The sequence below is a fragment of the Clarias gariepinus genome, chromosome 13, assembly GCF_024256425.1.
Source record: "Clarias gariepinus isolate MV-2021 ecotype Netherlands chromosome 13, CGAR_prim_01v2, whole genome shotgun sequence".
In the NCBI taxonomy this organism is placed as follows: Eukaryota; Metazoa; Chordata; class Actinopteri; order Siluriformes; family Clariidae; genus Clarias; species Clarias gariepinus.
This window is the reverse complement of record NC_071112.1, coordinates 444,277-469,765: the sequence shown is the minus strand read 5'-3', so window position 1 is coordinate 469,765 and position 25,489 is coordinate 444,277. Positions and strand designations below refer to the sequence as shown.

General features: G+C 39.7%; 1 protein-coding gene across 1 annotated transcript in view; it reads right to left on the bottom strand.

The window, feature by feature from the left end:
* Positions 1-955: 955 nt before the first annotated feature.
* The window catches only part of trappc12 (trafficking protein particle complex subunit 12), a 34,249-nt gene continuing 9,715 nt past the window's right edge, over positions 956-25,489 (bottom strand). Inside the window, exons 4-12 of the mRNA XM_053509622.1 lie at positions 17,236-17,349; positions 15,300-15,438; positions 12,573-12,685; positions 12,418-12,490; positions 8,108-8,181; positions 5,936-6,034; positions 4,567-4,670; positions 4,385-4,472; positions 956-1,615 (exon numbers count right to left, since the gene is read on the bottom strand). Of these exons, the coding sequence (XP_053365597.1) occupies positions 1,373-1,615; positions 4,385-4,472; positions 4,567-4,670; positions 5,936-6,034; positions 8,108-8,181; positions 12,418-12,490; positions 12,573-12,685; positions 15,300-15,438; positions 17,236-17,349 (1,047 nt within the window). The 3' untranslated portion in view covers positions 956-1,372. The remainder of the gene's footprint in view (positions 1,616-4,384; positions 4,473-4,566; positions 4,671-5,935; positions 6,035-8,107; positions 8,182-12,417; positions 12,491-12,572; positions 12,686-15,299; positions 15,439-17,235; positions 17,350-25,489) is intronic.

Genomic DNA, 25,489 nt, shown 5'->3' with positions numbered 1-25,489 from the left:
ATGTGGTTGACTCCAGCCTCTCACCACTCCTTGTGAAGCTCTCCCAAATTCTTAAACCTTTTGTGGTTCACACTCCTTCTGGAGGGTGACCGGAGATTAATGCTGTTTGTATTGTATGAATAGTAATTAACTCAAACTCTAAATTAAATATTGTAATATTTAAAGATATTGGATACAAAAAAAAAGGCCCGAAATATTTTACTTTGCCTGTAATGAATCTGGACTTTATGAGTTTTACTTTTAAAATTAAATTACAAAGGAAAATATTTTTGAGATACAATGTATATTGTACATCAACAGTGTAGATTTGATGTATTATAGACGAAAGACCATTTTATTATGAAGTCAGTAATTACAGTGACCTGTGTACCGTTAGTGACCCTTGCTGAAGCCATGTCAGTATATAAATTCCCAAAGAAGTTCTTATTCTCTTCCAATAAACACTTTAATGAAGCACATTTTCTTTTCAACCTTGACAAAACATTAGTCAGTAGTGTAATGCATTCACGTATCGTGATCCTAAATAACAGCGATGGTATACAGTACAGTGTGCAGCGCTGACCTTTACTGCAGCAGGTTAAAAAGATGGAGCATGTGTTAGCATTCATCCTCGTTCAGTCGCTTTCATATAATAGACTCGCTAGCTGAGCGAAATTAGAGTTTTAGATAATTACAGAGACAGTTTACTTAGTAAGTTTTAACTGTGAATTTTTATAGTAGAAGTTACAAGGAACGTTCAAATCAAACTGAAAACATAGAAGTGATTGATATTTACATAAGACTTCAGTCAGAGTAAAGTGATGAGACTCAGCCTAAGTAAAACATTTGAACGATGCACAAGTTTAAAAGAAGGCCGTACGTCTGTGGCTGACGATCCCGGCCAAGGTGCGAGTTTCTTTATTCCGTGTTTGTGGACCATAAATGTCCTTCATGAAATAAAAACTGAAAGCCCAGATATGAAATCAATCAGGGAGCCGTCCTCCCTGACGATGCTTTTATTTTGTTATTTTTCTCTTCCTATAAGGCTATGTACCACTCACACACACACTCTATCTCCTGTACATACGCTAAATATTTACATGACTGTCTCTTTTATTCTCCCTCTATTTACATTCTCCTGCAACATGATGTTATAAAAATATTGGGGTAAGAGTTTTAAATGCATCATGCACACTTAAGTATAAATACACACACAGGTCAGTGTACATTTCAGGCCAGTTTTGATTTTGGTCACACATAAAACAATCAAAGTTTTAAGAAAAAACAAAAACCTTCAGATATAAACCCAGTAGAGTTTCAGCTTGAGTCTCTTAGACGAGCCCGTGACACACAGAGCAGTGATACAGTCATCTACCTCACTCCTGGTGATCAGTTACACTAGTTTGAGGCACTGGGTGTTAAAGCTGTCGCCCTCGCGCCCGGCCACGGCCTCCAGCAGAGCCTGTTTCTTCTGTGTGCTGCGTGAGGACTCCAGCTCGTACATGGTGGTCAGGTTGAAGAGCACGCTCTCGTGCAGGTAGAGTGCAGGGTCCTGCTGCACCAGGCTCTCCAGCTGACCCAGAGACTCCTTTAGACGGCCCAAATACAGTAAGCACACCGCTGCATTGTTATTCGCCTGCAGGGGAAAAAAAAAAAACTCGAAAGTGGAACGCGATCACTTACCATAAAGATACGGAACAGTTTACACCAGTGAAGTAATCACAGAAAAAAATATATGAACTGATGGAGTAACATCTAATTCTAAATCCTTAAGGTTTAATATTTACATTTAGGCATTTGGCAGACGCTCTTATCCAGAGCGACTTAAATTTTATTATTATTATTATTATTTTTTTTTTTTTATCTCATTACACATCTGAGCAGTTGAGGGTTAAGGGCCTTACTCACTGGGTGGTTGTGCGTTTTTTTTTTAACCTGGGATCTTCCGAACCGTAGTCCAATGCCTTAACCACTGAGCTCCCCTGGCCCCCGACATAATATGATGTTGGCTCCACCCCTTCCGCAGCTATAACAGCTTCAAGACTCTTCTGTGAAGGTTTTAAACACTGTTTAGTCCACGCAGTCATGTTGGAACTAGTGGGGGGTTGTTTTTCAGGAATTTGATCTGGGCCCCTTAGTTTCAGTGAAAGGAACTCTTAATGCTTCAGAATACCGAGACATTTTGGACATTATCAGTCCCCCAACTTTGTGGGAACAGTTTGGAGATGGCCCCTTCCTGCTCCAACATGACTGAGCACCAGTGCACAAAGCGAGGTCTATAAAGACACAGATGAGGGTGTGGAAGAACTTGACCGGCCTGCACAGAGTCCTAACCTCAACCCGATAAAACCCCTTTTCGGATAAATTAGGGGCGGAGACTGAGAGCCACGCCTTCTCGTCCAACATGAGTGTGATGATGATCTCACAAATGTGCTTCTGAAAGAATAGTCAAAAATTCTCAAACACAAACACACTCCTAAACCCTGTGGAAAGCCTTCACAGAAAGTTGACGCCGTTATAGCTGCAAAGGGGGCGGGGCCAACATCATATCAAACCCAATGGATAATGGACTTGGTGCTGGACCAAGGCCAGGAAGATAGTGAAAGACCTCAGCCACCCCAACAATGTTCTCTCTGTTGCGGTCAGGAAAGCGCTTCCGCTCCCTGAAGGCCAACACATAGGGACTGAGGAGGAGCTTCTTCCCACAGGCGATAAGGTCTCTTAACCACAACACCACACACACTTGCACATTCTGCACACTTCAGGACTGCAAACTTTTTACTAGGACACACACATACAATCACACATGGAACATTTGCACATTTTTGCACACTGTGAACTTGAACTGCTTCCACATTAATTTGCCAATAACTGGACTCGATTCTACACTGCACTACATCATATTTCAAATACATTTCATTATACTATATATTATTCTATTTTTATTATATATTCTTTCATTTTTTTAATATTTCTATTTTATTTTTTCTACTATTTTATTTTCATTATTTTATGGCTTGTATATTATGTAAATCTAAAAGTTTTTTTTATTCTCTTATTTGCACTAAAACTTACTTTAAAACCTTCTTTTGTAATATTGAGGTCAACAGCAGTCGTATAAACATTTTACTTCATATCATACTGTGTATGACTGTGTATGTGACAAATAAAATTTAAATTTGAATGTTACTCAAGTTCACATGTGAAGGCAGGCGAGCGAATACTTTTGACAATATAGTGTGTGTAGAATTTGTCTATTTAAAATGAAATATTTGTTTATATTTTAAAATCATTTAGAGTTGCTATGAGGCTATTTGGCAATATTTATTTATGTCATAATTTGTGCCATTATTTGCTTGTAGCCTAGATAAATACACTACGAATATAAAATGGTTTGTTTAATAGTTATGTATTGCAGTTTAAATTGCAGTATGTTTCAAAATAATTGCAATGTGATTCTCTGATCAAACCTGCAGCCATATAAATAGAAATCTAATCTATAGCGACCCCTTGTTTAACAGATTTCTTAAGGTGTGAGACATCTGTGAGACATAATGTTGTCATTACACCGCAATTCATCTCTCCTCATCGGTGTACTGTAAACTAACAAGTGAGTATGATTAAACGAGGAGGTGCTGTACATGCTGTCCATGAAAATATACGACTTGTTAAGGACAACTACATTTCCAGCCTACTGGAAAAGAACGACATTATAAAGCCATTCATAAACTCAACTCAAGAAATTGTCTTCCTCCATCGTCCCTTTCTCTCCTCTTTCATAACTTGTATTTATTACTCTGTATAGTATACAGTACATTACTCTTGAAAATGAACTTTGTGCGCTGGATCCCAAAATAAATTAATAAATGCCACAGAACTAAGAAACTACAGTATATGCACACGGTGTCGCCGACCCAGAAGACAAACAATGCAAATGGACTCCGCTGTTTTCACACTGACTAAACAACGGCCACAAGGTCAGAGGAGCCCAAACCCTAACCATGAAACACCAAAGCTTGACTACATTCTCTACCCAAGTTCCTCAAGTTATAAATACAGATAGAATATTTAATATAGATATTTTTCCTTTAAATGCTTCACTGAAACACGAAAGTGGCAAAAAACTGTCTATGGTTGGAAAAAAGGCTTTAACGATCTCATCTAACAACATCTAAACCAGACCTTTCTACTGTAGTCTGGGTTCGCAGATGAGCAGACAGATACAAAAGCACATGGTCGATCTGTTAGTGTGTGTGTGTGTTTCTGTCACAGTGTGTGTGCTCGTTTCTGACAATGAATCACTTGAACAATAAAGACATTTTTTTTTTCTTTTCAATGAAGCCTTGGAAAAAGGAAGCCAATAAACAGTGTGTTCTGATAATCACTGAAAATTCACAGTATTTACCACAGGATTGTTGGGATCGATTTTCAAGACGCTGGAGAAACACGTGTGGGCGTCGGCATAATTATTCTGGCTCAGGTACACAAATGCCCTTTAAAAAAAAAAAAGAGAGAGAGAAAGGATAATAGTGAAGGTGAATAAGTCTGAAAAACACAGAATAATTATAGTCTGTAGCACTGCATTACCTGTTCATTGAAATAGCAGTGTCGTGGGTGAGGCCTGGTCCTTTTTCCTGACCGACTTTCTCCACTTCCTGGAAATACTTCTCTGCAGTTCTGATGTCTCCAATCTGGCAATATTATAAAAAAAATCATATTAGGGACAGAGATATGAAAAGACATTAATCTGTCATAATCAGAATGCTGAAGCACATTTATAACATCGTTATAGCACATTCATATTTTTTATATTGTGTAAGCTTCACCAGGTTTTTTTTTAATAAATCAAGAAAATAAATGATCAAAATAAGAATTTTTTTATATTATCAGTTCATAATGAGAAAGAAATAAACCAGCATGTCTGCAGCATGTTGCTATAGAAAAATAATCAGCATCAGAAGGCTGTGACTTGTGTCTTAATAAAAGTCTAGCCGTTCATAGTTACATTTAATGTTGTGGTGTAACGACAAAAAGATTTTATCAGTCAAACAGCTGTATTTAGTTGCTTCTTTGTCTCTGTCATATTACTGAGAATCTGAAACACCCAGTGTCCACTTTTTAGTTGTTAAAAACTTGCTGATTTACCTGAAACATCACCTTATCAAACATCAGGTTTTCCCTGTTAATGTGTTCTTTGTTATCTGTTTATTCTTAGTTGTAGATTACACCAATCAGCCACTAACACCACCGCCATGTGACCTGAATAACATCGACTATTGGAGGTGGGAGGAGCAAAGGTCAGTCCATCTAGTCTCATCCTACAGAAAAGATATGTAGCACAGTGCTAAAAAAAAAAAAGGCAATGCTGGCCCTGAAATAAAGGTATCACAACACTCCACACACTCCACACACCCTCATGGATGTTGACCCTCCAAATTCCTCAGATCTGACTAAGCGTCCATGGAAAAGACTGGACAAACAGGCCGCACCCTGCACCACCCAAAGGATCTGGCACTAACATCCCAGTGCCACACACACCACAGCGCCCCCCAGAGGTCTTGTAGAGTGATGCCTTTGAGGGTCCCAGTGGGGACAGGGAGGATCCTACACAATGCTGGCCTTTTTAATGCTGTGGCTGATCTCTGTATACGGAGCATTTGCCAACTCACTGTATAAATAAGCCATTTTTACAGAAACAATAACATCATAAACCTACCACATTAACTTAAATGAGTGATTTGTCAGTACAGTCAGAGATCTGGCCACAGAAAATTAATGACAAATCAGTTTTAAGGATTTAACAGTGCTCGGTATAATTATCAACAGCGCAGACGAAAGACGTACAACAATTGTATATTATTAAATACGGCACATTGTACCTGTGCAGATACGCCTTAATATTTTACATCGACAGTAAAAACCTGGCAGAGACTGCAGATGTTTTGGCCAATCTCACCTGTAGAAAGATGCGTCCGATCCCACTCAACAGCTGCACTCTTTGCTGTGGCTCGTACTGGATAATGGACTGATACGTCTCAACAGCCAGCACATAGTCCTGTGCACAGGGTACAGTTAGAAGAAAAACATGACAGGTAGAATTCAGCTAACACTAAGCAGGTGTTCAGTGGAAAAACATACAAGGTGCTGAAGTGTATAATATATCTTTAGCCAGCAGATGGCACTGTAGCACTGAACTTTAAACATTCTCTTAAGAAGAAGGTAATAATGTAAAGAATAATACGCAGATCTGCAGATATTTTTTTAGGGACATTTACCCCCACCTCCCACCCAAAAAAGGCTACATTTTCAGAATCTTAATGAGTGACCTGTCCTGAGAACAGCAACCTCTTTTGAATTACATGAATGTTGTGTTGCTTGAGTCAAAGCCTTTTCCTCATGTCCTTATATCCTACTGAAGCTCACGTCTAGACAGTAAGATTGTGGATAGCAGCTGACCTGGGCGAGCAAACAAAACCAAACGCTCCTCACTTTTATTGAAGTGTAGACCGACGAAGGTGAGTCAGACCACAAAGATAATCTGGGGCAAAAATTGAATAATGATAAAAAAAACAAAAAAACAAACCTAATCCCAATCACAAGATACACTTAATTGGCTCCAAGTTTAACAAAACAAAGGTAAAATACTGTAAGAACATCATTTGTTATGTAGAAACATTTTAATGAATATCAAATTATTTAAATGTCTGATATGTAAAAGCGTACTCATTGATTTCGGGGAAGGTCTGACAAAACAAACAGTTTGAAAACCCAAAATCCAAACCAACAAAACACAGTTCCTCACTACGAGCACCTTCTAACACTATGAGAGCTTGACACATCAACCAGTGAGGGACAAGTGTAAGTGTGTCTTTATCCTGAACATGCAGTTAAAACAAGTGGGAGGGTATACAATACGTGTGTGTGTGTGTGTGTGTGTGTGAGTGAAATCTGTCCTACACAGTAGCCCCCCCCCCCCATCCTCCTCTCCTCTTTGAATTCTTTTCAAAGGTAAAGTGCAGGCTAATTTGTTTTATTTTTACTTTATATTTTAGTATTCATTATTTTTATATAAATATTTTTGGGCTGTGGAACTAATCATCAGAGTTTCCAATATTTCTTATGGGTGAATTTGCTTTGATATACGAGTGTTTTGATATACAAGCACACTTCCAGAAACAGTTATGCTTGTAATCCAAGGTTTAACTGTGTGTATGTGTGCATAATCTCAATGTAAAACAAATGTCATACCTGACTCATACCCCATAGTGCTATTTAAATCCTATTAAAACTATGGACCAAATGTAGGAACTTGTCAATACCATTATAGAGCATAAGCAAATAATTATAAATGAGCGAGGGTACTTATGTTGGTATCAGGATCGACAAGTACCAAAGAACTTATTAGTTTAACTTGTTAATTAGTTGTTTATATTATTTGCTCCCAGATGCTGCAAGGGTAGCTATAACTTATTATAGCTATTAAATTAAATTATTGTGTGCGCACACATGCTTGTTCAATCTTGATTTTTGCACTACTACTGTGTTAAAAGTGTATCTTTATATCTCGGGGGGGGGGGGACGTGACGACACATGACCTGAGATCACGGAGCAGCATCAACTAGTATCACTAGCATCAACTAAAAAGAAGCAGAAAGTCTGATGAAGTGCATCTTGGGTCGTGAGCATGGTGCAGGCCCTGGTGTGTGTGAAAACGAAGGAAGTGTCTCAATGCTCACAGAAGTGATGTGTTCTAGTGCGGAGTTTCGTCGTAAGCTTTCCTCTCTGCTCCATCCACAACACCTTGTGCTCATTTTTTATTAATCAGTGTGTTCTGATGAAGCAGAGCAGTTATACCTCTTTAGTGGTCACCTGTATTGTCAAAAGCTCCTATAGTGGCTCGTCTTTATATTTCCACGACGCACAGTTTACGATCTACACTTTCAGATATCTGATGTTATGTTGATTCATCTGTTCTTTACACCTCGTAACAAGGACTAATGGATATTTTATTCATGCGGTCACCGATCTATCCATCACACTGCGGTTGTACACGCAACTGTGTGGCGCTCGTATAAGCAGAGCTACGGTAGTGTATCTCTGCAGCAGCTCTCTCCCGCCGCCCACATACCTTCATCATTAGCAGACAGTTTGCCATGGAGTACATCACCCGGCACAGACGTGACCTCCACAGCTGAATAGAGGCTGGGAAAGAGAAAGAGAGAGAGAGATTGAGAAAACAGACTAACCATGCCAGTCCCCTCCTCCCCCTCAGCATCACACCCTTTCAATTGTCCAAACCATCAATTATTCTTCTGCGAGAGGGAATTATGGTGAAGGAGGGAAAGACACTGCGACAATCACATTCATTCCTCCCTCCGGCTGACTGTAGGCACCATCAGTGAGCGTTTCTGTTCTCTTAAAGATTTCTCAGTTTGTTCGTGTGTTTGTGTGTGTGTGTGTGTGTGTGTGTGTGTGTGTGTGTGTGCACGCGCATGTTGCGGCTTTCTGCTTGTCTTCATCAATGGAGCGCTGCAGCTTCACAGCATCTGGCGACATCAAAAGACTACAGCGAGGCAGAGGAGAGAGGCTACCATCTTACACGGCTATCTGTGTAGCTGAAATGAGAAAAGCTACAGGAGATGAAAGAAAGAACAGAGACCGTTGCTAATGAGCTGTTCAGAATGATAGATAACACGTTTTTAGGCTGTCCGAGGATCTGTCGTTAGATGATTTGATAAAAAAAAAAAAATTCAAAATAATTCTAGAGAAAAATCAATTAAAAAAAACATAGGTCAGATACTGAAATTATTTTATTCTCTCTAATATCCTAAAAAAACTTATTCTAGTTCTACTGAATAACACAAAGTTCATCTTTAAGGTCTCTCTCTCTCTTTCTCGTGACTGTAAGTGAGGTGTAACCTCAGCATCTGTGTGCCGTGGTGCCAACATCACTACCAAGAAAATCCTGGCAGACAAAGAAAAAAAATCCTGAATTTCTCCACAAAAACCTTGTGCATGAGACAAAAAGGCTTTTTCTCGAAGTGTGCCAAGCAGCAGAACCAAAACAAGCCAGAATTCAGACATTGCAACTATTAAAAACTCTAACTCATCAATTTGTTTAACCTGAGAGACCATGGCTGTTTTCCGCTGGATCTCGAAACACAAATCCATTAATCACAGGTAAAATGTACTGGATGTAAAGCATTACTACAAACACACGTGTCTTTCTTGTTCCGTGTCCCTTTCAGTGTAATGGAATTTAAACGTGTAAGAGCTGTGTGTGTATTTGGTTGATTCACTACTTTAATTCTAAAAGCAGTGCAAGTCTTAACATATAGGTAAGCATTTCCCAATAAACTGTTATTAATGTTCTTCATTTTATTTCCAAATCGTAACAGTCAGTGTGTTTTTTGTTAAGCTTCTGCAGTACAGGTTGTCCCTGACTTACGAACGAGTTCTGTTCCGGGAGTGTGTTCATAAGTCTGATTTGTTCTTAAGTCTAACAAAGTAAGTCTTATAGCCCTTAACTAAATCGCTGTCCCCTTTCCCCACACCGCCATCATGTGGCCAGAAAACAGAACCTTGCCTGAGGAAATTAATCTCACAGTGAAACGTAAAATGCAAGCGTTGTCTCTGCGCCTTTAAAACATGAGCTAATTCTGCGATTTGTTTGCATCTACTAATGTTCATAGAACCATGGTCCGCTTGTATCCGCGGAAATTCATAACTTGAAGAGTTGCAGACGACCTGTAGTAAAAAAAGTCCAGACACTGTGAACTAGCTCTACTCACCTCTATAAGTTTTAGGCTTAAAATGAAAATAAACAAAAGCACTTAAATTATTGTGTGCGCGCGTGCTTGTTCAGTCTTCTCTCTCAGGATTGTGTTTATGAATTCTTTACCCTGGCTTCGACCTATGATACGTTGAATCCCGAGAGCACGCTCTTAGATCTTTAACCTCCGACACCGACCGGCGGGCTACGGGTCGTGTGCCGAGCTGCCATGCTTCCGAGCTCAGGAGTGAGGGTGAGGGTGAGGACAGCAGATGGAGAAGAAGTGGCACTGGGCTGTGAGTGTGTGTGTGTGTGTGTGTGTGTGTGTGTGTGTGTGTGTGTGTGTGTGTGTGTGTGTGTGTGTGTGTGTGTGTGTGTGTCTGAAGGGAAAGTTAATACACTCTTCAGCAGAAGCACAGGTGATGGGAGGGATGTGAGGGAGGAGGGAAGGACAAACGGGCTATCTGTGTGGGAGCTGGCATCACACACTTCAGTCCACTCCATACGCTTTGTGTATACACACACATTTGTCTCTATTCGACACAGTCGACACAAAAACTCACTGTGAGAGAGTCGAGTGAATATGAACATCGGCTTTGTCCTGATCCTGAAACAAACCAGGAACACACACCCGAGAGCGATGTTTCATCCTGAGATTTACTCATACATTTAGATATTTTTAATTCTTCATGACATTTTGTAATAATTAATTCAAATCTTTTTAGATTGTGAGTTACAGTACCAGGATCCAAACTTCCTAAGGAATAGATTAACAAAATAAACTGCAAGCAGCTTTAAACAGCACAGAACAGCAGTATGAAAATGTTAAATTTAGGGTTTTACATTTAAATGTAGAATATTTTCTGACATTGTGATCATATGCAGCAGTTTAAAATGTCATGTGTGTAATAAGCTTCAGGAAAAGGAACAGTTGTGGTAAAAGCCTTATAGAGGTACGGAGCAGGAAGGGCAATTCATAAAAATAAATTGATTTCTGTACATAAGCAGTAGCTTCGACATGGCTTGACTGCCAAGCAAGGGCAGGAAATACAGACTTGATACCATCAGTTCAAGAATTATTAATAACAAAATGAAAGTGAAAACACCAATGAGGGGGGGCATGGTGATGAAGTCGTAGCTCCAGAGACCCCGGTTTGATCTTGAGCTCAGGCCTAATTTGTCTCAGCGTGGGAGTCCTACAAGTCCTCCAGTTTTCCAGTTTTCTCCCAACACATGCTGGTGTATGGATTGTCTAGGCTAAATGAACCTGTGTGTGTGTGTGTGTGTGTGTGTGTGTGTGTGTGTGTGTGTGAGAGTATGGGGCTGCGCAAGAGACTCGTGTATCGACCAGTGTGTGTTCTCACAAGACGATTCTTGTTTGTGTTAAAACCTCCCTAATTATGTACATGGACAACGAAACACAAAGACACAAATTTACACAAAGTATAAAATAATCTAGAGTACGGTCTGCGAGAGGGGAAATATCCTAAAAAAAGTCAAATTTGTGTAAAAATTTCTAAATATTAAAAAACTTGACAAATCTTAGATTATTTTAAACCTATTTTAAAAATATTTTCAACATAAATGTATTGCTCTATTGGCAGCGCCCCCGGCTTCATTTGAATGGAATTTTGGAATTGTATAGTTATCACAAATCAACATACACACTTTACCTGAACAGTACATTTCAAAACACAACTGCACACTCGTAAGCGTGTATTAAAAATGTACAGCGCCATCTGTTTAATTTTAGGAGAAACTAAAGATTTTTTCAAGGTTGATTTTTTTATGATATAAGGGCGTTTTCCATTTTAATTTCAAATTAGCATATCTTTTCTTACTATTGGCACACTGCGATGAAACAAAGCCTGTATGTTACCTCAAGCTCAGCCAAATTTACATGTGAAAACCCCATTAAAATTCATTCAGTAGTTTTTAAAAACCATCCAAAAACCTCTATGTGCTCTATTACTTATCTTACTGATGTGCTCTATTACTTATCTTACGTCCCCACAAATATTTTTTCTACAAATATCTTTAATGTACAGACACGCCCACTTTACAGTTTTTCTAATATGTATAGATGAACAATTGATCTAATTTTAAGCATTTATTTCCAGAAAGTAGCATCATTTATCTGCTAGCAAAACAAGTTTACGCTTAAAAATAATAAAATATGTCTATGGGGTGGTAGTTCAGTGTGTAAAGGCTCTGATCGGAAGAGTGGCGGTTCGAGCCCCAGCTCCGTGAGGTTGTCGCTGTTGGGCCCTTGAGCGAAGCCCTTAACCCTGTCTGCTCTAGGGGGGCACTGTATAACGTCTGACGCTGCGCTCTGATCGCGGCCTTTTAACAAGAGATTGGGATATATGAAGAGAAAAAAATTTTATTATACAGTAATGTATATGTGATGGGTACAGACTGAACTGAACCTATTTAGAAAATTTTTGTACGAGAGGCTGTTCAAGTCAAACTGGGACTTGTGATGACATTTCTCATGAATGAAGGCATTTGGCGATGGACATTTACAGAAGACTTCAAGCACAGTACAGTAATGCAACTCTTATACATTAGCGGTTCAAATGTTTTACTGCGGCTAAGAGTTAAAAGAGCACTGAACAGATGACGTAATATTTGACGGCGCTCCCTCCCGTCTGTGTCTACGATACCTTGTCTGTTTTCCTGTGTGAGCGTCACCATGCTCCCGTCCTCGGCCAGTCCTTCCTCCAGGTTGGTCAAGATCTGTTGATGGAGCGCAGCAGTGTTTAAGAGCAGGATAATAACAGCACAGACAGTGTGACTGGAAAGTTCTAGGCTCACTCACTTTCTGACAGATGCTTTTCATGCTGTGCAGGCGGTCCAGAGACTCCTGGGGCTTGTTTAGGTACTGAGGCAGTTCAGCATGCAGCACACGCATAGAGAACGGCACCATCGAACCTGAACGGCCACAAACCGAGGACAGTCAAGTACAAACACACACAAGACTTCAGATATTCCTGATCACCGTGAGATACATGCCAATGCCTCAAATCATACTCTCTCACTAAAGTCAATACATTTTATTTAAATATATACAATACCAGGCAAAAATGTGGACACTCCATGGTGTTTACTAATGTTTATTTCTTTCTACACTGTAAAAGAATACTGAGGGCGTTTATTATCCAAAACACACAATAATCTCCTCTGAACAGTTGATATTGAGATGTTTATCTGCTCCTTCTGCTCTGTAAAGCTTCATAACGGCTCTAATCTGAGGTGCTGGTTGTTAATTGGTGATTTCTGAGGCTGGTGACTCTAAATGAACTTCTCCTCTGCAGCAGAGCTCAGGTTTGGTCTTGTTTTCCTGGGAAGGTCTTCATGAGAGACAGTTTCATCATCATGGAGCTCGATGGGTTTTACAAACACACTCGACACAATACTGTTCTTGTGAGAACTGTTCCAAAGCAGCTGACCATCATACGTCTTTAACTTACTTTTGTTATTTAATTAAATAATGTCATAACTTTTGTCCAATGTCCAAACTTTTGTTTGGTTCTGTACATTAAAACCACGGTTAGCCACAAGTCTAGCAGGGCTGCACGATGCATACATACAATACAAACCCGATAATTAAGAAATTGTTAATTGTTAATAAATACAAAATTAGGTGTATGTGTATATATACAGTATATATTGTTTTACTCTGTCTAGCTTTAGTTCTTTGAGAACTCTGTATGTTTAAGGAATTAAAAATACAGTATGTGTGAACCAGAATCCTAGAGACTAAGCAAAACAAATTACAGGAGGTGGTGGATTATACGGTCATAATGAGCAAACCTTAAAAAAAAAAAAAAAAAATTATATATAATATGGTTTTATATATAAAACCTGCAGTAAACGAAGGTCAAACTAAATAAAAATGTCTGCACATAGGATGCGGAGTGCTGCACAACATGTTTATGACACTCAGTGAACGACGGGATTTATCCATCCATTCATCCGGACAAGGTCACGGTGTGTACAGGACAAAGCAACTGCTGAAATTCTTTGAGTGGACAAACGAAGTCTGCAACAACAACGAGCCCCATACATACATCTAGTATATTGCACATAAAGTAAGGAGTAACACCCATAAAGAGGCATGCTAGTTTAGGAAAATAATCAGTTGTGGAGTGGTGTAATGTGGCCCTGATGTTGATTATTTTCCTGTAACAGCACTGTGTCAATAATTTATAGACCTGAAAATACACCAGCATTGTAGCAGAAAAAAGGGAGAATTATTACCAAACACAGATTACATTTAGTCTGCTTTAAACATCTGTACTTTCTACCTTACTACGTTAGCACATGGCGTAGCATTACATGACCAGAGTGGTTTTTATAGAGGTATTTAAACCTGTAATATTACCACCTGCTGATTACTTAATGAAAGTGTGTGATGTGCCTTTCCTCCATGAAACACTTAATCATGTAGCAGGAGTTTGAAATCAGAGAGAGAGAGAGAGATGTTTTTTTAATAAGACCTAAAAGCTACAGTGAGCAAAAACTGGCTCAGTATTTTGTACATTTAAAGGTAAGCACTTTTGTACCTTCTACAGGTAAAAATGGTGGATTTTTACTTTTACTTGAGTAATATTTTACCTGCGATATATCTACGTTTACTCAAAATCTCTAACACATCAGTTTTAACACATTTGTAGTAAAGTAAATATACACAATCATACTCTAAATTAGATTACCGCCTCACCACAGTATGCAACTGAATAAAAGTAAAACATGGATGGAAAGCTGATAAAGAACGCTATCTAAGGGTAAATCAAACCCAATCAGACAAGCAAAGCCACAAATCTGCGATTGCTATTAAGATATGGATAATTAATCCTTAATTACTTTCACCTCAATCTTTTTTCCCCTATTTTCTTCTTTCTCTATCTCTTTGTCCAGTCGTGTAGCTGGATTTGATTAGGCGGCTCTCTGACAAGATTAATGGCTGCACAGCCTGCCTGTCTCTTAAGACGGTGAGTTCTGCGGCTTGGTGTCCGGCGCTACTCCGGACTTCAGGTCTAGTCCTGAACTTCTCTGCACTCTCTTTCTCCAAAACTAAAACTACAGCAGAGTAAAACCAGAGAGTGAGTATTATCATTTGATTTTATTTGAAAGAAAAGCCCCACACAAAGCTGATTTTTTTTTTTCAGCGCAGGATTTCAATTGCTCTAATCAGTGAAGTGTAACCTTGAAAGCTGAAAAAAAAAAATACAAACACTAATGCTCAAACAGACTAAATGGCCTGCGGCTACGACGAAAACCCGATTCAGGTCCTGTATTATGCGTGTCTTACATGCATACCTTCAAACACATTATAATTCCATTAATGTCTCTTTCACGCTTTGTCTCTGTCGTTTAAAAAGGCTTTCAAAGCCTCCTCTGCACTTCAGTGTGAACAAACTGCTCAAGCCCTTCTTTTCAATAATGTGCACGCCTTATCTGGGATTGTCTTAATTCTCCCACTTTCCTTCACAAATCAATGTTCTGTTACTGTGATGCAGCACTCAGTCGGTGAAGATGCTACCTCGTCTCCCAGGGTACGCCGTAGGGTAGTACTCGTAGTACAGGTCCGGCTGGTCCAGATAACCAAACGGCTCAAACTCCAGCTCGGCATTTTGGAAGAGGTTGAGCTTAACCAACAGTGCCAGACGCACAAACCATAACTGAAAGAAAACACACAAGATTCATTTGAAACCCTTAAAGAATGATTACTCAAGTTCTAGCAACTTTCTGATAAAAACATCAAAGGAAAATCCTGTTCTAAGAGACGCAACAACAACAAAAACAAAAAATAAAGATGGTGCATCAAAGTTAAGATGTATCTAAAGACTTAATTGAACTCATTATGCTAATGTGTTTTCTGTAGCCTATAGGGCTAAAACGTTCATAATGAAAGTCAGTAACTTTCCATTATCACGGAGAGAGAGTCAGCAGAGTGGAACGTATGCGTGCCACTGGAGGTCAGACATCAGAGAGGTGGAAGGCTTTGATATAGCTGACACGGCAGTGTGTGTGTGTGTGTGTGTGTGTGTGTGTGTGTGTATGGACAGAGAGCCAAAGCTGAGCTGTGGTGTTACTTCATAAACAATCCACATCTTATACCAGAATTAAAACACAATCTATTGACTAATTTACCGAGCCCCACCCACCAGCCAGCTCGCACCCATTACACCCAGTCTCTCAGACGTCTCCACACACTGGGGAAATTAACATAATTACACAATTACATGCATAATGCCAGATGTACTACGACGAGTTCATTGTGAGTGGGAGAGAGACGACTGTGTGTGTGTTTACAACGGAATGGAATCATGTACAGTGGAGGCCAAAAGTATTAAGACACCATATGCCATGTATTACAGTTCTCCCTGTGCACAGAACTGGTGATGTCACTAATTAGTTCACGCCTATCTAGATGATGAGTTATGCTAATTAACTAAAAAAACTAGTTAAGAACTGCCCATGTGCGAGGGGGGTGTGGAGCTTCTGGAGGCGTGGCCTGGGTCATCTTCAGTCCTAAACCCTATAGAGAACTGTAGGAGCATGGTGAAGAAGGCAGGAGCGGTCACGACACCATCTGCTGTACATGATCTTCAGGAAGTGATCGAGGAGGCACAGATCGAGGGAGTGACACCAGAGTAACGCAGACATCTGTCTGACTCCATACCCAGCCGGATCCAACCGGTTCTAAACAATATAGGGCTGTTTTACAAAACTTTTATTACATAAAATAACAAATCATTATTATTAGTATCTTGATTGTAATTTCTTTAAATATGAGAATGTAATTAAAAAACTGAACTTTAAGGTACAATATTTAACCACCTGGACCATAAGGGTGAAACCTCACACAACCTCTCTCTGATTACCGTGTGTGTGTGTGTGTGTGTGTGTGTGTGTGTGTGTGTGTGTGTGTGTGTCTCAGTACAGTCTAACACACTTTGAGGAAAAAGCTATCCGCCCTTTTCCGAATCCATAAGTTTACAGATGCCTTCAAATTTCTATTGTTGCTCTGATCGACAAGCGAAAGGAAGAATAATGTTCCTCCCTTTCAGGAATCGTGGACAATTTTGCTCCTGTGCCTACCGTCACTGATGGCTATGATATCGTCGACTCTCTTTCCGTTCTTAGATGTGCAAAAAAACACCATTAAAGACTTGTTATTAATACCTACAGTATATTATGAACAGACTAGACTGAGTGCTGCACACTGTCACATGTCTGGACGCTGTAATGTTCTCACCCTGGAGCTGATTATTGTCTAACAATAGCACAAACCAGAGTGTTTTATTTCTTCTAATTCTTTACCACCTTCCCCTTTCCATTTTTCCTCCAGTTTCACTAACAAACACTTAACACCATAAAAACCTGAAGTGGTGGTTGTTGTACCGCGTCTCCAGTCTGGTGGTACGTGTGTGTGTGGTGGTGCGCCTCAGTATCCTGGGGGGCCGTGTGCTCACCTGCAGCGTGTCGGCGGTATGGGCGCTCGGCTGGCCGCTCTTGCCGTAGCCTTGTCCGTGAGCCGTCAGCAGTCTCCCCGTCAGGTCTACGGCTGCCCTCCAGTTTTTTGTGGCCTGGTTAGAAAGACATGAGTGAGAAATATTTCAGTGATGATACTTTTGTGAGTGTTTGAGGACAACAACATTGTCCTTAACAGTGACTCAAACACTGGCTACAAAGACTTTACTAGATCAGTGCTTTCCTGCAGAACAACATTATGGAAACAAAACAATCTATTTTAATTAAATTTCCAGTCTCCCGAGTTGCAATGTTCCCCCTCACACTCTTTCCCCTCAGTCTACATTCACTGTTTCTTTTTTTCCCGCTTACTCTTTCCTATCTCATGTATATTCTTCCTGCATCCCTCCGAGCCCTGAGATTTGTGTCCTGCTCAGCATCTCCGTGTGCCTCTTCCTCTAACGTGTCTCTCTGGTTCTCTGTACAGCCGGGGTGCCTTTAAATCTTCATTAGGACGGGAAATGAAGCTGAAAACGACTGGCAGGGAAATGGGCGAAAGCAGCTGCAGCCGCTGAGACAGAACATAAAAAAGTCAAGGCGAGTGGAAATGGGGGTCCATTATGATGTACTGCAAATTCGGGGGTTGCAAGGTACTCGCAAAATAGATAAAATAAAACATTTGTTTTATGCTTTGCGTCAAAAGGACGCGGATATGATGCCGTTGTACGTTGTATTAAAATGCACCGACACGAACACAACTGGGACGCGCAGGAGAGAGAATTCACAACGGACGAACTTAATATCCTGCTAGTGGTGTACATGGCGTTCTGTACGCGCTGTGCTGGTGTGTTTGGGAGCTGGGGGGCGGGGGGGGGTGTCTGGATATAATCAGCAGTGCACAAACCTCAGTCTGTAGTCGGTGTGTCTGGATTACAAGATACAGATTTCTTAGTGTAACTTTTTTTAGTTGCCTTGTGAACGTGTACAGTAAGTCCCTGACTTATGAACATTCAAGTTACAAATTTCCGCAGATATGAACAGAGCACGATTCTACGAGCATTCATGAATGTGAACAAATCACGAAAGTAGCTCACATGTATTATAAAAAAAAATAGACATTGCATTGCACCAGATACCAATATTTACAGTTAAGTGTATGTATAAAATGTCTACAGTCAGGTATATTTTGTGTGTGTGTGTGTGTGTTTGGAGTCGGCCTCACCAGTTTCAATGAATCACTCCGGGAGCATAATAATAGAAAATGTCTGTCCTGTAAATCTGCTTTGCAACAATGACATTTAAAAGTGCTATACAAATAAAATTTAATTGAATTGTAAAGCTGTCGTGATGGTAAATAATTCTAAATTCAGAAAATCCTCACAATCCAATACAGTTGAAAACAGCTCTAAGACAAAATGGTTTCCGTTCAAGTGCACATCAAACACAATGTAGAGTTGTCTGTTCCCTTCCGAGTCGAATTTAAACGAGGTCAGCTGACCCCATTGCGTCACCAGTATTCATCATTTAAAGTCTTGCATAATACAGAACCAGAATGTTTTTTTTATGCTTTATGTTGTATATTCGTGTTAAAGGCGTACAAGACTCACTTTGTTGGACTTAAGAACAAATCCGACTTACGAACACGCTCCCGGAATAGAAATCGTTCATAGGTCGGGGACAACCTGTAGTTTTAACAACCATAAGCCGTTCTGCAAAACAAAAGGTTTGATTTGGTCTGATGATTCGACATAGTGTTCTTAAACATGGGCCAAGGCTAAACCTACAGCATGACCTATTTTTTTTTAACGCTTTCATAATGCCTGATTAATTGGCCTTCATGACCACCTCTGGATCTCTGAATTAAGACCGTGTAGGTGTGTGGAAACTCTGAGGAAACATAAAAACAAAGTTCACCACAAAGCAATTATATAACTATCCAGCTAGAATAACACGTAGCTGCCTTGGGATCGACAGAAACTGAAGACACTCGACACACTCAAATGAGTCTCATAAAAGAACACAGCTAAAGAGCTCGGCTAGGTTTGTAAAGAAATGACATACACTGTGAGTTTAAGCAAAGTCACATATTAAAAACAATTAACTGGTCTAAAAGAAGAAAATAACAGCCTGGTGCAAATCGTTTGGGGCTCGAGATGCAGAGAGGTGCAGAATCTAAAGAGGGAAAAAAAACCCTGAAAGGAGTAAAGAAGAACCTGAAGACAAGCCTTTTCATCAGGAAGACTTGAAGCAAACAAACATGGCAGCCTTGATGTATTTCTCCGTAGGCTCACACTCTCGAAAGAGATGGATTGCAGGTGCTCAGAGTTTAGCCATGCTGTAATTGAAACACTCTTCACATTCTGTATTAGGTACTCTCAACCCTTAGGCACTCTCAACCTGCTCTGGATTAGTCTTATTATCACGGGCTCTTCACAGGAAGAGGCTTTGAATTGCCGATACAGTTTGGGTTGTACTCTCCCGGTATTAGAAATTTAAATGTTTAAGTCTATAATATACCGTGACGTATCGTGAGGTGATCTGGGAAACTCAGCTGAATGTCGTGTCTGAATTCTGGCCAACATATACAAAGTGAAGCATCAATACGGTGTATCTCTCAGTCAAGATCGGTACACACAACCACATTGGTGTGAAACAGGGATGATCATTGACCCCCTCCATGTGGAGGATAAGCCACGGATGGTCATCACTGAAAGTATTTATGTGAGTATTAAAGTGTTTATGGAAAGTTGACTGAAATGTTGAAAAAATGCAGAGACAACGGAGATGAGCGCAGCCTTGAGAAGATCGTCAGGCAATGCCGATTCAAGACCTTGGGAAAGCTTCAGAAGGAGTGGAGTGAGGCTGGAGTCACCACACACATATGTCTTCAGAAAATGGCCTACTGCTAAATCGCTAGTATCAAGACACTCCTGAACCAGAGACGACGTCAGAGGTGTCTTACCTGGGCTAAGGAGAAAAAGAACCGGACTGCTGCTCAGTGGACCAAAGTGATTTCTTACTTATAGCCATGCTGGAATGGACCTGTCTGTATTAATCATAATGAATATAAAGAATACTTTAAGAGAAGATAAGATGCAATGCAGTGTTGAATCAAGATCCACTCTGAACGCTTATCCCTTTACACAATCTATAAAGCAAACTGTTAATACAGGAGAAATGATTAATCACAGGATCAGAGGATCAGCTACTTTTCCTGTAATTTAAATAAATTTTTTTGTTTTGTTTTATGTTATGGCTCCTCAATAGACTCTGGGGAAAACACTCCCATCTTTTAAGCAACAAACCCAAAACAACAACAAGAAAATTACAGCACGGCATTGTAGAGTGTGTTTCTCGTACAGAAATACAGTGACCCGCTGTGCTGCGACACACCATTCCAAGGTAAGACTAATATCTTTCTGATGAGTCCTGCATCCAGAACAGGTAGATCGACACAGGATTCAAAAATGAAAGTGTCTTATTTCCTGCCTCACAGCCTGGAACTGTTCGATTAAAACCGCTGTGTTCTTTCATAATGAAGTTGGGCCTCATGGGGAAAATCCTCAGTGACTAGACTTTGACAGCTTCAACTACAGCGGAACTAATAACAGTCCTAAAAAAAAAAAAAAAAAATCCAATGTACCCTACAGCATCTGCAACACCAACTCACATCCACCTGCTGACTTCTTTGTTTAAAAAAAAAACATGACTTCCTGAAGCTTAAGTGCAATTCACACTGCCCTCAACTGAGCACACACTTCATTGTTCTGCTTCGGAGATCCTGGATGTCTGCACTCCAAATTACAAAGGGGCAGAGGAGACGACTATGCCGAGTGAAACAAAAACAAAGCTTTCTCCTTTCTCTGTGCAGGCTATTAAGCTGGAGTTCGGAAAATTACACAGAAACATTAAGCTATCTGAAAAATAAGGTTGGGCGCCGGATCAAAACAGGTGAACTATTGCAGAAAAATATAAGAAAAAATAAGAATGATCTCCAAAACCAGCATTATTCCTGTAATAAAAACAAAAAGTCGATGGGCCAACTAATGAGAAAATGAATGTATTTACGCTGATTTTTATTGAGTTTGCGCCATAAAAATCAATTTTGTAAAATAATTTTATGTTTAAGCAGCTTGAAAAATAAAATAAAAAACAAAAATAAAAAACAAACAAAATAAAAAACACACAACTTTGCTTTGGAAGCACAAACATCAACCCCATTAGCTCATGTTGGCTTGAATCCTGAGCTCCTTTCACAAACCATTAAAGCAGAATCGTTAATACTGAAGAAACTGAGGGGGAGGAGGGGGGAGGGGGTGTGAAAGAAAGAAAGGAGGGAACGGAGGTGGGATGGACTGAAGGATGGAAGAAAGAAAGAAAGGAAGCAAGGAAGGAAATGAAAGGAATGAAAAGCAGGTTGGATGGAAGGAGCAATGGGAAAAACACACACACACACACACACACACACGGACAATTCAGAGTACCTAATCCAAATTAGGATTCACAGCACATGGCTTATCTGTTGAACACGTCACACACACACACACACATACACACACACACACACACACACACAGACACAGACACACACACAGACAAAAAGGTAAAACTAAAGAACAAAACAGCGACTCGTCTTTTTTATAAACACAAACTCATCAATAACGAGTGAAGAACTATTCACTTTATATTTCACTCTGAAGAGTCACAATGCAAATATAATCACTTTAATAGCTGAATGTTTACATGGCAACTAAAACTAAAATTTATTAAGTTATGTAAAATCTACTTTTTTTTTCATATTACAGTGGAACCTCGGATTAAGAGTAACACGGTTTGCAAGATGAGCAAAGATTTTTAATAAATTTTGACTTGGAAAACAAACAAGTATTGATTTACGAGTACCGAGTATCATGTATCACGCATGCGCTTCTTGTTTTGACACCGAGCGTCACGTGATCACAACTGAGCCAACGGTTTTTCTCTCTTACTTGTGCTGCGGAATTGTGGGTAATCGTCTCCCCTGCTGGGTCTTCGTGTGCGCCTCTTACTGGTTTAATCAACATCGGTGTACACGTGTACTGTTTACTATAACACTGTGACCACGTGTGTGTGCGAGAAATATATTTTATTTTGTGTCTGTATGTATGTGTGTACAGCGCGCGTATAAAGAAAAAGCAAGTATTTTGTGTTCATTATTTATATGTATTTATTTTTTTGGGCTGTAGAACGAATAATTTGAGTTTCCATTATTTCTTATACGAAGATTCGGTTTGCTTCACAAGTGTTTTGAAATACAAGTTTCAGGAACAAATTATGCCTGTAATCCAAGGTTACATCCACTGTATTCATTACACTGAAACAATTCAGCCTGTCAAAGACATTTTAATATTACACAAAAATAACCTGAGTGGACAGATGAGACAAGTGTTTCGTGACATCTGACGTAAAACTATGTGTTTTATAATCATTCCAACAGTCACCAATGGTGGTGACAGTGTGATGGTCCAGGATTTTACAGCTTCAGGATGACTTGCCGTAATTAATGGAACCATGAATTTTGCCCTCTACCAGTAAATCCTGAAGGAGAATGACAGATCATCAGGTCGTAACCTCAAGCACATGTGGGTTATACAGCAGAACAATGATCCAAAACACACCAGCAAGTTCACCTCTGGTGGTTTAGAAAAAAATAACTAAATTAAGTTTTTTGAGCGGCCTAGTCAAATTCCAGACTTAAATCAGATTGTGATACTGTGGGGTGACTTAGGTTAAACCCTCCAGTGGGGCTGAATTAAAACACTTCTGCAGAGAAAAGCGGCCCAAAATTCCTTCATAGTGAAGTATAAGAGTCAGTGCCAGTTATCACAAACACTTAATTGCAGTCATTGGTGTCACTGCCAGTTTAAAGTTTAAGGGGCAATTACTGTTTTACATAGGGCCAAGGTAGGTTTGAATAGCTTTTTTTCCCTTTAATTTATTAGATTATTCTTTAAAAACTACATTTTGTACTTCCTTGATTTGCCCTAGTGTAATATTAAAGTGTGTTTGATGAATTGAATAATTTAAGTGATGAATATGCAAATATATCAGAAAGGGGAAAATACTTTTTTACAGCACTGTAAATAACTATGATGAGCCAAGTAACTAACTAACTAAGTTAGTTACTTACTGAATTTTATTTACATTGATCCTGTTCACACACACTCTCGCTTGCGTCTCTGTGTCACCGTGCTGAGACACAATAGTGACAATTACAAGAGTCCTATCGCTGGCCTACCACACACACACACACACACACACACACACACTGCAGCATGAGTCACCCACGGAAGCTCTGCTGCAGTCAGTCTGGTGAAGAGAATCCACGATCTCCAGAAGCACCAGAACACACACGAGCACACAGACATGTGGAACTGTCACCTGCACTCACACGTCAGCTCCAGGCAGAGAGAGAGAGAGAGAGAGAGAGAGAGAGAGAGAAAGAGAGAGAGAGAGAGAGAGACCGATCCACACAGCCAAATGTATTTATACACACTGTGTGCTTATATAAGTGCGTCACTGGAGCTGAGAAGTGTAGGAGGCTTCACAGTTAGAGAGAAAGGAAAGAGGAGAGAGAGAGGGAGAGAGAGACAGGCAGAGAGAGACAGACAGACAGGGAGAGAGAGAGACAGGGGGAGATATACTGTATGTATGCTTTTTTTTTATTATAAATGTTCATGAGAGTCAAAAATGTCTGTACTCTTTTTTATATACATGTATTTATTGTTACTCATTCTATACAGTTCTGTTTTTGTTGTTGATTTTCTTGTGCCTTATTTCTAAACTTTGGCAATACGAATGTAAATATTTGTCATGCCAACTAAAGCACTTTTGAATCCAGTACAGTATATTTCAATTTGTACAGTATATTTCTATTTTTATGTACATCATATTTCTATTTTTATTTTTAGTTCTATTTTTATTTTTATTTGTAAACTTTAATTTTCTTTTAGGGTCAATGGCAGTCGTATAGGCATTTCACTAAATTTCGTACTGTATATGACTGTGTATGTGACAAATAAAATTTGAATTTGAATCTTGAATCTTGAGAGAGGGAGACAGGGAGTGACAGAGAGAGACAGAGAAAAAGAGAGAGAGGGAGAGGGAGTTCTGAACTTTTCCTCGTGAAGCATTAAGTTGTCTTTAACCTTAATCTTAAGTTATAATACAGAAATGAATGAAGTCAATGTTTGTAGCTTCTTAATCACATGAGGGATGTTAGACTTTAGGATTTGAGCTCGCAAATGCTCAAAAAAATTCACCTGAACACTTTAATAAGAACGACTTGACTTGATCTGCATATCTAATTTATAAAACCAATGAAACTGATATGGAATGTTAATATGGAGAACCTTTTCATGGTAATCTTTTCACGTCTCTCTGTAATGGGCATTGATAATCTGTTTCTACTGCAGCTTACTGATTTTATTTTTTAGGAAAATAAAACTCAATATTCTGCATACATTTTCATATTTTAACTTCATATTAACCTTTTATATCGGCAAAACAGTCTACAACAGCCAAGTGTGCTGCACTTAAACACAGGAGGGAGCCATTTCAGTTCAGTTCATCCATCATGTACAGTTTTGTTGCATTGCAGAGTTTGAACGGAGTAGGAACCAGAAGGTAAAGAGTTCTAATGTAAGGCTCATTTAAAATATAAAACAATCATCTGCACACTTGACCAGGAATACACCGACCCTGAAGCCATCTGTCAGGTAAAAAGAAACACAGCGCTAGCGGAGTCGGTGTGTTGGAGCAAACACCCGTGTTCGTGCGATGTCCTGAGCAAAGCAAATAAAGTAAGTCTCCCAGTTGCAAGGTTTAGAGCTGAGCCTATAAAAACGCAGGATAGCTGGGATTAACTCAAACTGCCCCACTGGGGATGCTGGAGGGAGCGGCACATCAGCACAAGCAGTTCTCGACTAACTCTCTAACCCTGAATCCTTCTCGCGCACACACACACACACACACACACACACACACACACACACACACACACACACACACACACACACAGGACTTACACAGTATTTTGTGCATGTTTGTCTGTTGTTGAAGGGCACAGGCACAGTGGGGAAGGCTGAACAGTTCTGACCTGTTCGTGTGTGTCTGACAGTTTTGCTTGAAAGCAGCTCAGTGATGCAGTGAGATAAACCCCTTAGGCTACAGATGGGAATACAACCTACAACTCCAAAACTCTCTCTCTCTCTCTCT